Source organism: Punica granatum, chromosome 4, assembly GCF_007655135.1.
Source record: "Punica granatum isolate Tunisia-2019 chromosome 4, ASM765513v2, whole genome shotgun sequence".
Lineage (NCBI taxonomy): Eukaryota > Viridiplantae > Streptophyta > Magnoliopsida > Myrtales > Lythraceae > Punica > Punica granatum.
In genome coordinates, this window is record NC_045130.1 from 1,629,528 (window position 1) to 1,642,733 (window position 13,206).

The 13,206-nt window shown below is 37.8% G+C and overlaps 2 protein-coding genes across 3 annotated transcripts; both read left to right on the forward strand.

Annotated features, from left to right (window-relative positions):
- Nucleotides 1-1,031: 1,031 nt before the first annotated feature.
- Nucleotides 1,032-7,614, forward strand: LOC116205358 (polycomb group protein EMF2B-like). 2 transcript variants are annotated; one of them, XM_031537938.1, is made up of 15 exons: nt 1,032-1,185; nt 1,821-1,973; nt 2,496-2,551; nt 2,872-2,936; nt 3,407-3,459; nt 3,913-3,966; nt 4,044-4,103; nt 4,621-4,667; nt 4,742-4,875; nt 5,676-5,904; nt 6,155-6,203; nt 6,643-6,726; nt 6,818-6,897; nt 7,074-7,163; nt 7,314-7,614. In XM_031537938.1, exons 2-15 carry the CDS (start codon nt 1,848-1,850, stop codon nt 7,429-7,431), a joined length of 1,245 nt encoding a protein of 414 aa, XP_031393798.1. In that variant the 5' UTR covers nt 1,032-1,185; nt 1,821-1,847; the 3' UTR covers nt 7,432-7,614. The 2 variants fall into 2 exon arrangements, with proteins under 2 accessions (XP_031393798.1, XP_031393799.1); XM_031537939.1 differs by lacking the exon at nt 3,913-3,966.
- Nucleotides 7,615-8,404: 790 nt separating this feature from the next.
- Nucleotides 8,405-12,985, forward strand: LOC116204857 (ubiquitin carboxyl-terminal hydrolase 3). Its single transcript, XM_031537193.1, has 9 exons — nt 8,405-8,616; nt 9,235-9,366; nt 9,460-9,498; nt 10,021-10,126; nt 10,613-10,671; nt 10,831-10,905; nt 11,164-11,212; nt 11,408-11,484; nt 12,076-12,985. Exons 1-9 carry the CDS (start codon nt 8,542-8,544, stop codon nt 12,172-12,174), a joined length of 711 nt encoding a protein of 236 aa, XP_031393053.1. The 5' UTR covers nt 8,405-8,541; the 3' UTR covers nt 12,175-12,985.
- Nucleotides 12,986-13,206: the final 221 nt, after the last annotated feature.

A 13,206-nucleotide genomic window follows, 5' to 3' on the forward strand; every position in this document is an offset into this window, starting at 1 on the left:
ACGAATTAAGCTCGACCTATATATAGTTTTGCTTGAACTCACTCGGGGAGGTAGGGACTAGCACATGGAATTCCGGGAATTACATCCCTCCATAGAATACTATGCATGCACGAAATAAAATAATCAACTCTCAAATGTTTTAAACCAATTCAGAGATTTCCCGGAAATCTAAAAAATGGGGGTTTGATTTTTTTCCCCCTCAATATCGTTTTTTTTTATACGCATTATGTTATTCGGAAGTTTAAAGAGTTTTAATTAATTCAGTTCGAGCCAGATCGATTCATTAAGGTGTAAAATTCTCCTCATATAAATTTTTTATATTCATAAGACTCAGACCCGATATCTTATTTAAACAAAAAACGAATATTGACTCGCTTGAACTAACTCACTTACCTGCCCTCGACATCATTGAATCAGGCCAATGTGCCAAAATTAGTTTTTTGAATAAAGGGGCCCAGCCAATAAATTGGGGAGGAAAAATGTGTTATTTTGGCAACAGAATAGTATATTAATCACCCCATAAGAAGTCAAAAAGGCTCTTTTTTTTTTTCTCTACAATCAATAAATGTCCATTGATAATAAAAACGGGCACATGAAATCGGGTGGAAGCAACTCCCGTTCAATCACCCAAAAGGATGTATAGACCCCTGGAGAAGGGCCCTCAACATAAAAGTATCCGGAGGATTGATGAGAGAACAAGTTCATTTTTTGCAAGCCCAGCTAAGTAGTTCGGGCGAAAAGTTTTTATTTTTTTAATGGGAGATTCTATGATGTAAATTGCAATAATATTTTACACCTTACATGATCAACTAAGCATTTTTTTATTCATTATTGATAATTATAAATCGAACTATTCAAAAAGTAATTGTATAAAAATAATTACACCAAAAAAAGTAATTTCTCTGTATCTTTTGGAGCTTTGCTTACATTTTTCTTTCTTCTATGGTTGAATTCAATTCACGATGTCCCCAAAAAGAAAAAGAAATTCAAATAATAATGAAATTTCAATTCACGATAAAAGAAAAGAAAAAAGAGCAAATAATAATATAATACGGAAATGGGCCGTTTCGAGCTTACAGGACAAAGCGAGTTGACCTGACGAATCGGAGCCGTCTGACACAGCGGACAGCTCGCCGGAGCTGAGTTCTGCAACCTCGAACGCCGCCCTTCCACGGGCTCACTCCGGTCAGATCTCTCTCGTCACTAACTTCTCTATCTCAATAAGCTCTGCTTTGCTGATCTAGCTCGATTATCTGTTCATGCCCGTTCCTTACGCTATTGTCGTTATTGCTTCACCAAGCTCGGCTTGCCCCGTAATTTCAGCCTGGGAAGGTTTTTGAAAGCTCTAATGGTGGTTCTGAGCTGAATTATTGCTCGTGCCGCACGGAAATTTGTCATTTATTGCTGCAGAGAATTTATTCGTTCTGAACCCAGTCGGGTCTCTCTTGCTGTCTTCCTTGGTCAGGGATTGATCTTCCTTAGCCTTAATGTCTTTGATAATCTTATCAATCATTTGCGCTAGAACATGCTTGAAGGCAGTCTTCATTAATGGTTTCATTCAAAGAGCAGGATTGTTAGGATTGCTCCTACCATCGAAGATAGTTATACAAGTCCAAGACATTAATTTATGTACAATGTGTTCAGAGACTTCCATTGTTCATTCTGGTACTAGGAGACCACAAATTGTTGGTGTCCTTTGCTTGCACTGATATTAATAAGACATCCTTGTTGTACTTCTCAGTTAATTCGATGGGCATTGCTATTTCGTATGTAAAAGACAGGGAATGTTATGATTGTGTCCTTTTCTTTTCATGGAACAGATATCCTGATCGGAGTTTTGTGTTGCAATGTGCCGTCAAAGTTCCTGTGTCCCTTCTTCTGTAGAAGAGGCAATTTCAGCTGAAGAGAGTCTATTGGTATACTGCAAGCCTGTTGAGTTGTACAACATTCTCCAACGTCGTGCCAAAGACAATGTAATTTTGATGTTCTTTTCTTCCTGCAAGCTTCATCTTTTTTTTTCTTGATGAGCATATTATTTTCAAATTAGTGACTGGCATCCGAGCAACAGAGTATATATGTACATCTATATAAATATATATATTTTTATCATGTATATATCAAATCATATTCGACAATATATACATCTGTGAGTCATGGCTGCCCTTCTTATATGTTATGATAAATGAATACAGATATCACACACTTACTGAAGGATAGGGAAGCATATCCCATGGAAGTTTGATTTTTAAGTTTATATCATTCTTCAACTACCATTTAACAGTTGCTATTTTTGTTAAGCAATGTTTTCTTGGCTTATAGTGGGAAAGGGTAGCTTTTGTTGTATAGAGCTCTTCCACATTTTGGGTCATTTGTCAAGATATAAAAACTTTTCTCGGGTTGAAATGCTTTCTCTTTTTTTAGAAATCCAACCATGCCATTGTACAATATTCTATGATTGGGAAATATGAATCTTTTCATTTTCGTTTGCTTTGCAGCCTTCTTTTCTTCAAAGATGCTTGCGATACAGAATACAGGCAAAGAAAAGAAAGAGGTACAAGTCCTCATCTGATAAGCATCTCAATTTTGCCCCAAAGCTGGATAACTGGTCAAGAATTTTAAAGATTTATGTCAAGATATGGAATTTTATTTCCTTGTAAAGTTTCATTTTTTAATTGGTCCTTAGAAATGAAAATTCAAGAGATCATGATAGAGCTCTCTCGCACTCTCATGGTCACTCTCATTTACACATAAATGTTAATGTCAGCCATATCTATATATATAATTTCTTTTTTAAAATTTTTTTAATTTCCTACTGAAGTATTGGCCCTTTTCAATAGTTGATTCTCAAGTTTGGTTGTCTAACATGTCTAGGTCAAGGGCTGGAGTTGTCATTTTCAATTATAGGGACTATAACAATGTGCAAAGGAAGATCGAAGGTGCCATACTATTTTGCCCTTTCATACATATAACCATTTTTTCATTGTCTCTGTAATGGTGCTCTGTAACTTAGTGGAAGGACCTTCTATGGCGATATCTCTTCTATTTGATTTTCATGGTTTGTTCATATGCTATATGTGGAGGAAGCACTGCCTAATAATTTTCCTGTCGGGCAGGCTAAAATGGATCTTTGACTTCATAATAAATTCTGCTTTAGTTTTTCTCCTTCAATGCTTATAAAAAGTGGTTTGCGAAGTGGAAACAAACCTATTTTCCTCCAGGGTCATTTTCTCTGAAAACACAACTGCTTGATTCAGACAGTATTCCGTTGCCTTAACATGTCTTTAGCAGAGTTCTGATCTTATTAGATGGTGGATGAGTTTATTCTATTGTTTCTTTTATTCTGCACCTATGTGTTTCACTCGTTATGCTTCACTTATGCTTTTGGGTTGTTTCATTTGACTTGCAGTGACAGAAGAGTTCTCTTGTCCATTTTGCTTAATACGATGTGCCAGTTTTAAGGTAATCTCTCCTGCTCTGCCTCCTTCCCTCCATCTGTCTCTGTAAGATGCTCATAAACTGACAAAAGAAGTTAGTCCATTGCATGACACATGCACTAGTGCATGCCAAAAACAATTTGAGAAAATTTGATCAAATATTGTGACTATATTTTTCTTGAGAGATCTCACAGTTATGGTAGAAGTAGGCATCAATTGACATCTTATTTTCCATTGACGTGATAATTTGGTTAGGCAGACCACTATACCTCTTAAATCTTTATATAATTTGGCAAGGTTTGTTATGAAATAGGTGTATCATACAGTAGCTTCGCAAATGAGATCCCAATCTCATCACGAAGGCTATGTCCTTGGCCAAAGGCGTTGTTTTTCCCTTAGATGAAGAAGACTTAAACACGTCCTCATTTGCCTTTTTTTTTTTTTTTTCCTCGCTGTACTTTGATTTCTATGTTTGCAGGGTCTGAGATTACATTTGTGCTCATCCCATGACCTCTTCAACTTTGATTTCTGGGTTGGTGATTCGATAGAACAGTTTATTTGAATATACTACTTTTGTAGTCTGCGTCTTCTGAACTCAACTCTTTGTAGGCCACTGAAGAGTATCAGGCAGTGAATGTCTCTGTCAAAATTGATATGTTGGAAACTGAGGTCAGGACCCTATTCTTAGTCAGAATACAGACTACTTCATTTTTACTGATTTATCATCATGGGTAATCTTTCTAATTGAACATGGTTTGAAAGCAAAAATTTATCCTCCTGTACTAGCATATGAATTTGAATCATGGGAAGAGCCATAATATCAAGAAAATTGTTGGAAAAATCACCAAATATAATTCTGAAACTCTCTACATTTGTGGAGCATTAACTGTTGGTTTGAATTCTCTAACTGTTGGAAAAAGGACATATAGCCATTGTCAAGTCTCTGAGCTAGAACACTGTATTTGGTTCTTATCATAGTTCGCCCTGTTGAATTTTGTAAAATAGAAACTTCCTGTTTATGTCAATTTCATAATGATAGATGAGCATGTAATAGAGCAGATACCAGGAGACATACTCTATGTGCTTCCCCTTTTATATTAAATGCTGCTTTAGTTAGAAGGGTGTGCTTAGAGGACATGCATTTATATCCATCACACTCCAATGTTGGTATGCATTTTATTTGCAGGGCCTTGTAAATGGAAAAGACCCTAGAGTGCAAACCTTCTACTACTTGTAAGTTTTTGCATAGTGTTTGATGAAATATTCAAACCACAAAAATTAGATGTTGATGAAAACTTTCTACGCAGCTCAAAGCCACGAAGGCGCCTGTCGAAGTATCCTTTTCAAAGTAAAAAGCATGTCCATGTGCAATTCTTAGAGCTCGATGCATCAGCTTTAGCAAGGGATGGAATGCGGACGGGCCTGCAGGATAAAGATAGTGGTAATAGAAATTCTCTAACTGTGTCCAGATCTGAATAAACCTGCATGTCTTTTGATATGCACCTTTCTCACATGTATAAAAGTGTAGTTCAAGGAAATGATACTTAATCACTTTACATCCTTGAGCTACTGAAAATCACTTTCCATATTTTCTATGTAAATTCCTTCTCTACTGTAGCTAGTTTGCTCTTGTATTGATTGAGAGGAAAAAGGGTTTGCAAGAATTGGCTTAAACCGACAGCCATTGAGGGAGGCACTTGAACTCTGTAAGCTAAGTAAACCATAATCCTCACAAAATACAAGCAAGGCAAATTACAATTACATCTCAGGATATGCAATCCCTGACCTTTATTAAAAAAAGAAAAAGAAAAAAAAAAAGATATGCAATCTCTGTAACAAGGCTTGTTTTCCTGGAAATGGACCCTCCTTCCAAGATTTTTGACCCAACAAAATGCAATTTTGTTTCCTGTTTAATGCAATCATAACTAAAGCAACCAAAAGACTTCTATCTTCATGTAACTTCTCATTCCAAGACCTCCAAGTTTGGTGGATAGGAGCTTGCCAAGCCAAGCATAGGATCAGAACCGAATTTCACTTTGAGAGATGTCTTGGCCTGAGCAGTCTTGCAGGATCATTCACCAACCTCCCCAGTGAAAGTATTTATGTAACAACAGTTTCTTTCAGATCTCTTTAGGGAAATGGCCTTTTGATTCTTCTTGCTACATCTATGCCGCAGTGAAATGTAAGTGAATATTTTATTTAGCATGTGTACCAAGACTAATACATTGGATGGTAACAAAGTTATGCAGAATGGAGTGCATGTAGCTGAAGACCTGTCTCCTGATTGTTCTGGCGGAACGGAAAGTTTAGAACATATCGCATCCAGTTTTAACGTTCAAGCAATCCCAATTGCTATCCCTCAGTCTATAATAGACCCTGAATGCGTAAAGTCATCATCTGGAAGTGATCCTACTGCTATGCAGATGTCAAAAGTGAGGAAGCCTGCAACAGAACGGTCAGACTCAAAAAGGTAATTAAACTTTTATTATCTAGATAAAATGTGTTAATAGTGTAACCACTTGACTGCACCTGGAAGACTGCTGTTGTATGTCGCTGGTTCTAGTGTCCAATTTTCTTTTCTTTGGCAAGGATGCTGTAAAATATTTTGCATCTGAGGTACTCAATTGAAACTGCTCTATAGATTATGAATATTTCTAGTTCTATGAGGGTCTGTGTTTCTGTGAATATATGTATCTGATATTGGAACTTTTGAATTTCAGCCGAGGGCTCTTGCTGAGACGGCAGTTCTATCACTCTCATAGAGTTCAGGTGATTGGAGATTTTTAACTTTACTTGGGGTTTGATGCTCTTAACTGCAACAATTGTCTTCATGTATTTAGATTCCTCTTTACAGTCCGTTTAAACTTAGCTGTTTGTTGGCCTTGAATTTTCATGGTATTTACTCTGAAGAAATCTTGCGAACACAGTGCCAGAACCAGAACTTGACTTGCATTAGTCTATAGAAGTTTTTTGGACTTGCATTTTGTTGCCATAAATTCTTGGCTCCAGTAAACTGACACGATTATACATGACATGGCTAAAATCATAGCTTTTTGTATTGTCTGTATGCAGCACTGGGATGTTGTTATTGATATTCTAATTGCCCCTTTACACCTTACCTGCAAGAAATTTGTTTCTTGCTTTGCTTAAAGTAGCTCCTGGATGCTTGAAATCAAATTTGAGAATATCTTTTATTCTGTACTTGAAGCCTATGGCAGTGGACCAAGTATTATCGGATAGGGACAGTGAAGACGAAGTCGATGATGGTATTGCAGATTTTGAAGATCGAAGGGTAATTGTTGCTTTATAATAGTAAGAGAATAGAAAATCTCTATTGATAACAGCTCTTTGCATTAGTGTTACTGAAAGTGCGATAACTGCAGATGCTTGATGATTTTGTGGATGTCACCAAAGATGAAAAGCATCTTATGCATCTTTGGAACTCTTTTGTCAGGAAACAGAGGTATATGTTATCCAGTGATTTTACAACTTATCTGCTTTACTATCTAACATCTCCGACTTTCTCTGGTCCTCCTGATCAGGTCCTAAAATTCACCTCTAAAAACTGAAGCAAATTAATGCAGTGGCTTTTTCCCCTTCAACTGTAAAGATTTTATGATTGATCTTCGATATTGGCAGGGTCTTGGCGGATGGGCATGTTCCCTGGGCGTGCGAGGCATTCTCGAAACTCCATGGCCAGGAACTGGTCCACTCTCATGCTCTCTTCTGGTAATGTTCTCAAGTCGGGTGCCCTCTTCTCCTATGGGTCCTCTGTTTTGCTGCAACCTGATCGTATATTTGCCCCTTTTCTTCTGTTTTTTCCTTTTATTGCTCGAAGCTATATCATGAGTTCTGACTAAGCATGAATCCAACTTGCAGGTGCTGGCGGTTATTCATGATCAAGCTCTGGAATCACGGCCTTCTTGACGGCTGCACGATGAACAGCTGTAATGTGATCCTCGAAGGATATCGGGGCTCGGGCTCATATGTGAAGTGAAATAGCTGATTCCCAGTCCATGTAGCAACTACTTATTTGTCAAAACAATATGTGTAGGTCTAATCTAACTAGATTCTTGCATTCAAAACAACTACTATTAACATTGTATTGATGAATGAGCACAGAAATGTTGATCTTCAATTATCGATTCCAATCAGTTACTGAAATTTGACTACAAAATCATTCTCTGCAGTCATTTTCACTGCGTGTAATTGGTATAGAAATACACGATCCTTTGGCTAGCTTGGAGATGAGTTGAGTTCACCGAGAAACTTCTGCAGATTGTGTGGGCGCGTGGATAATTGTCCGAAACATCACCTTATGCCTCTGAGCACATCATTGTGTAAAGTGAACATTATGTTCCGTTTGGTTTCGCAGTTAAATCACAAAAATTTTAATTTTAATTTTAAGTCAACACACTACACAATAAAAATACACATTTTTCAAGTCAAAAATTTTAACTTCAACTCAACACACAATACAATCATTTGTCCTTTTCCATAATCAAAATCAAAGTTATTTTAACTCTAAAACCAAACGCACCGTCAGCTGAGACTTGTTTCACGTTCTCTTGAGTGTTGAGCCTAATCAATTGTCTTAGACCCCGTCCCTTCCTAACAAAGGGTGGGGCCATGTTTGAGTTTACAAACGAAAGAAATGGAGATGATCGATCCAAATTTATCGAACTTATAGGTGTTACATGCAATTTGCCGAAAGTAGTTTGTGAGATGTCCACAAATTGCCCTCTGAGAGGAGGACCCTCTGAGATCTGTTTTCTTCCCTTCAACACGCGAGTTGCTCAAGGGGGCATTTTGAGATAGTTTCACAAACTACGGGGGATCTTTCCATATAGACGAAACTTCCGGGGAGCATTTTGAGATAGAACACAAACTACAGGGGGCAAGGTGCAATTAAACCCATTCGGAAACGGGGCCTGGTCTCCTAATCAAAACCTATATATGAAGGAACGAACAGGGAAGATTCTCCCTTCACTGCCACTTCAGATCTTCTTCGTCCCTACATCTTCTCCGAACTTCAAAACCCTAATCCCGAGGCATCACTGCTCTTGTACTTCGCTGCGGAGCTTCAGTCGCCATTGGACTGATACCTATGGCTACAGTGCCCGACAGTTCTTCTTCTAAGAGGTGGCTTCCTCTCGAAGCTAATCCCGATGTCATGAATCAGGTACTAATATTTGATATCCTGTCTTCCTCCTAGCTAGAGCCGTGGACCTGAGATTGTTTCACAGACTGTTGCAACCTGGGGAAGGGCATAATACTCCAGCAAAGTAGTATTTCTTGTTCCAGTGTATATTCATCTCATACGCTATTGTCGGAGCTGTTTTAGTAGTCGCAACTAGCATGGAAGCTCGTTTTATCATGTTGGTAGATCTTCTTTTCAAATCAATTCTGGGTTATTGTAAAATTTAAGTCGAGCTCGAAGTATGTTGATGAAATTGTGGCGGCAGCAGAATTTGAGCTCACTTGTGGCGCGTTGAATGTTTATGGATGAAGTTGAGGTCGAGTTGATAGATTTTATGTTTTTGGAAGATTATTTTTTCTTTTAGGTAATTGGCTTTATGTGCATTGCTTAACTATTATGCACTCTATGAACCCAGCAAATGGTGTCTTGCTATTAATTAATATATATATATATATATATATATATAATTTTATATATATCGTCAAAGCAAATCTCAATAGCATTCTTAATGAGATCGCATGTAATAGTCGAAGAAATGATGATGTGAGCTGCAAATCTGTGTACATGTAGATAACTAATGGAATTCTGTTCTGTCTGCAGTTCTTGTGGGGCCTTGGTCTCCCAGAGAATGAGGCGGAGTGTTTTGATGTTTTTGGGTTAGATGAAGAACTTCTAGAAATGGTGCCAAAGCCCGTGCTGGCCGTTCTATTTCTGTATCCCCTGACCTCTCTGGTGCCTCTGCAATTTTCCTGCTGTCCACCTTTTGATATCAGTCCAGTTGACATGTAGCTTTCACTAATCTATTATTGTATGTACTCTTTTCAGAGCGAGGAAGAGAGGATGCAGCAGGACAAAGTGCAGAGGGTGAGTTATTTGAGAATCTCTATGCATAGTTAAAGTGGAGTTGTATAAATTATCATTTCGGTTTAGGGAAATTTCTAGCATATTTGCCCTATAGCTATATGATAGTGGAGTGGTAACTGGCCTTATTTTAGCTCGATAGTTCAGTAAGATTTTAATTGGATATTTTTTTTTCCCCTTTTTTGGGGAACTAGAATCTCAAAAATAAGTTTGTTGCTCTATGTGCTTCCTATGGAATCGACATTTTAGGCTGTAGTTTCTGACCACAGAAAACACAGAAAGACTAGTAAGTAGTAACGGCTGCTCATGCTACTGGTGGACTGTGGTAGGAGATTTTAGGCAAAAATTTAGGGTGAGGAGATTGGTTAGAGGGTTCTGTGTTGGTTTATTTATAGATACTATCATCATATTTCCTCATTGTGGTAGACAACAAAAGAGGAAATGAAAAACTCATCAATCTTATCATTTTGGTTATCAATTTAAAATTTTGTGGTACAATCTCATACAATTTGATCCACTCTCTAGGAATACAGCAATAAAGTCTACTTTATGAAGCAAACTGTGGGCAATGCTTGTGGAACAATTGGACTTCTTCATGCCGTTGGGAACATCACTTCAGAGGTCAATCTTGGTAAGTTTGTGCTAGTTTTCTTTCTCTTTTCCTTTTTATCATTGCTAATAGCTTAGTTTCAGACGCTATTCACTTTCTGGCTGTCCTTGTTTGTTACCCACCGCGGTCCATCCACTATTTGGACTTGTATTAGCCTTATACTTTACCATCACTTATGAGGATAATTGATATTATGATTTTTCCTTTACTACTATAGTAGTTTATGTAGCAATGGTTAGTAGGAAGAGTGGCGTTGATTCTTCTTGGGTGAGGATATTGTTTTGTTTTTGTAGGTTATATATATATATATATATATATATTTATAGAAGTTTCATGAGCAGGAAGTTACCTAAGAGTAGGTTTGGTGCTGACTTTATAAGAGATCATCTATGCTTGCAATTGAGAATGCCTACCTCCTCTAGGGTTGCTCTTTCTGTGCTTTTGTGATAGCCAGTTATAACTGCTTGGATATTCTTCACATATTTTCCTTTTTGGTTTTCTTTCTAGTTGAGGGATCGTACTTGGATAAGTTCTTCAAGTCGACCTCAAGTATGGATCCACATCAGGTACTAGAGATGGTCATGAATCTTCTCATTGTTCCTCTTGTCCATTCTGCATGCACATGCTACCTGCATAATGTGTTCTTCTGAAGCTTCATCATTTGTTTAGTAGCCGTCTCTTTCTATTACGACTTTAATTCGTGTAAGTTCTGTCAACTTCTACAGCGAGCAGCTTTTCTTGAAAATGACAGAGATATGGAAGTAGCTCATTCAGTGGCAGCTACTGCTGGCGATACTGAGGTGAGTTCTGAAAAGTATTCCAAAGAGAATGATAGCTTTGGCAGACAGTGAAAACTGCATGCGAAAGTTAATATCAGTTCTATGATATTGAAAATTTAGTACCAGACATCAGAAATATATGATTGATAAGTTGGCAGCCTTCTCAGCCTTGTTTATCTACTATATGATTCTTTGTCTCGATGTGGTTTAGTTAATACTGTCATATCAGGAATTGTCTAAAAAAGAAAATCTTACCCTGTCTAAAAACTTGTTGCGCAGGCATCAGATAATGTGGACACTCACTTTATATGCTTTTCATGCGTGGATGGTATGTCTCTCTTTCTCTTGCTCCTGCTCCCTCTCTCTTAGCGCACACTCAAACAAATGCTCATGCGCTGCTGAAATCATCAAAAAACAATTTTCCGTAGATACATCAGCTGAGTTGGAGAAGTATCTTAGTCAATCATTTTAGGAAATTAATACCATTTAACTTCATGGCTTATTAATTTCATGTAATGTGCAGGTGAACTTTATGAACTTGATGGAAGAAAGTCTTGCCCGATATCGCACGGTCCCTCCTCACCAAGCACCTTATTGCAGGTACATATTGTTCATCCTCGGTTTGTCTTTTGCATTTTACTCAAGAGGCCACAGTAGACGTAGTTCCTTGAGGTCTTAAGATGTCCCTGCTTATTGTCTATGCAAGTGAAAATCACATTTCATTTCCCTGTTTGATTTAAAATTTTTTTTTAACTCAACTCAACTCTACTTATCTTCAATTCAACAACACAATTATTACTTTTTTTCTTTTTCTTCAATTAACCATTCAATTCAATTTTTAATACTAAATTCTCTCAACTATTCATTACTTTTTTTCACAATTCAACACAATCATTATTTAATCATTACGTTCTCTCAATTATTCATTACATTTTCATACTTTTTCTCATAATTCAACAATACAATCATTACAAACCAATTAAAATCAAAACTCAACTCAACTCAACTCTAATACCAAACACAACCCGCATGGTAACATATTTAAGGGTATCCAATGGAATAGATCACTGATCAAATCCTGCGGATGAATTTAACATTTGTTGTGTAATCTCGTTGATCTTTTGGGCCTTTAATCTGAAAGCCATAATGCGGATGCCTTCTGTTACTGACTATTCTCCCGTGACATGACAGGATGCAGCAAAAGTAATACGGGGTATGATTGAGAAAAATCCGGAATCACTCAACTTCAATGTCATAGCTGTCTCAAAGAAGGCCGGGGGCAACTTCTAAGATCGAACAACTTGAGCGGGCTTATCTAGTTGCTCACATGTTTTCGATACCTCAAGTGGGAACCTCTCCTTTTATCTTCCCTCTACAAGTTTGAAGATCGGTGCACTCATGATCTGAATGAATTATTAGCTCCTAGGGAGAACTTTCATATCGATTGATCTCGTCCGAGTTACTTGAATGTTTCATGATTCTGCGTGGAGGTGAAAACCGTCTTGTTTGGGTAAAAACGGAAAAGACGAAATTTCACGAGAGTGATCAAGAAGGTCAACGGATGAGAGGCAATTTGACCTGCTAGAAAGATGGAAACTTTCTTTGTACAACTTACCTGTGATCTAGACACGGGTTTTTCAACCCTCCCGCGTCGACAGACAGTTAAAAATGTCAACCATCAGATGGGAACAATAAGGAAGGCCGAGGTCTGAAATCCCCCACCAAGTCAATGGCGGGAAAACGCAGGAGAGGAGGATCGGTTCAGGAAGCTGGTGGATCAGGTCGCTGTCTTGCAGCGGCAGTCTTTCGCTTCCGCTTGAGCTGTTTTCTGATGATTCTCGGGACTGGTGATGGAGCCCGCGGGAGAATTTGGGCTGTTGCTACCATTCACTCTCTATCTAGTTAAGCCGTGTTGTAGATGTTGGGTTGGTGACCGTAATCTTATTACAGTATCGTTGGGGTTCGAGAGTGGGTCGATGACTAACTGTAATCGTGCAAGATTACTATCACTTGCAGCGTAAGGTGCTCTTTCTCGGGCACCTCGAACCTTTTGGTGTGCGTCAACTGTCAAGCGATATCCCTAGATATAAGGTTGGTTTGATATCTGGCCTCGATAAATGTGGTTTTGATGAGCCGCGCCCAAAACAATTCCCCGGTCATATAGACACTGGTAGGCTCAAATATCTTCATTTCCTTGTTAGATTACAAACGAATTTTTTTTTGTCCCAATAATATATAAAAGTGCACATTAATTTTTTTTAAAAAAAAATTAAAATGCATATTTAAATTTAAGAAATATTTTTATGGTGGAATCAATAAAAA

What these genes read in the sequence shown, in the direction of transcription:
- LOC116205358 (XM_031537938.1), top strand. Translation starts at nt 1,848, where the DNA reads ATGTGCCGTCAAAGTTCCTGTGTCCCTTCTTCTGTAGAAGAGGCAATT. An exon ending in TTGATATGTTGGAAACTGAG is followed by an intron (nt 4,104 to 4,620) that starts GTCAGGACCCTA and finishes TTTTATTTGCAG; the next exon opens with GGCCTTGTAAATGGAAAAGA. An exon ending in CAGATTTTGAAGATCGAAGG is followed by an intron (nt 6,727 to 6,817) that starts GTAATTGTTGCT and finishes CGATAACTGCAG; the next exon opens with ATGCTTGATGATTTTGTGGA.
- LOC116204857 (XM_031537193.1), top strand. Translation starts at nt 8,542, where the DNA reads ATGGCTACAGTGCCCGACAGTTCTTCTTCTAAGAGGTGGCTTCCTCTC. An exon ending in AGCAGGACAAAGTGCAGAGG is followed by an intron (nt 9,499 to 10,020) that starts GTGAGTTATTTG and finishes TCCACTCTCTAG; the next exon opens with GAATACAGCAATAAAGTCTA. An exon ending in CACTTCAGAGGTCAATCTTG is followed by an intron (nt 10,127 to 10,612) that starts GTAAGTTTGTGC and finishes TTTTCTTTCTAG; the next exon opens with TTGAGGGATCGTACTTGGAT.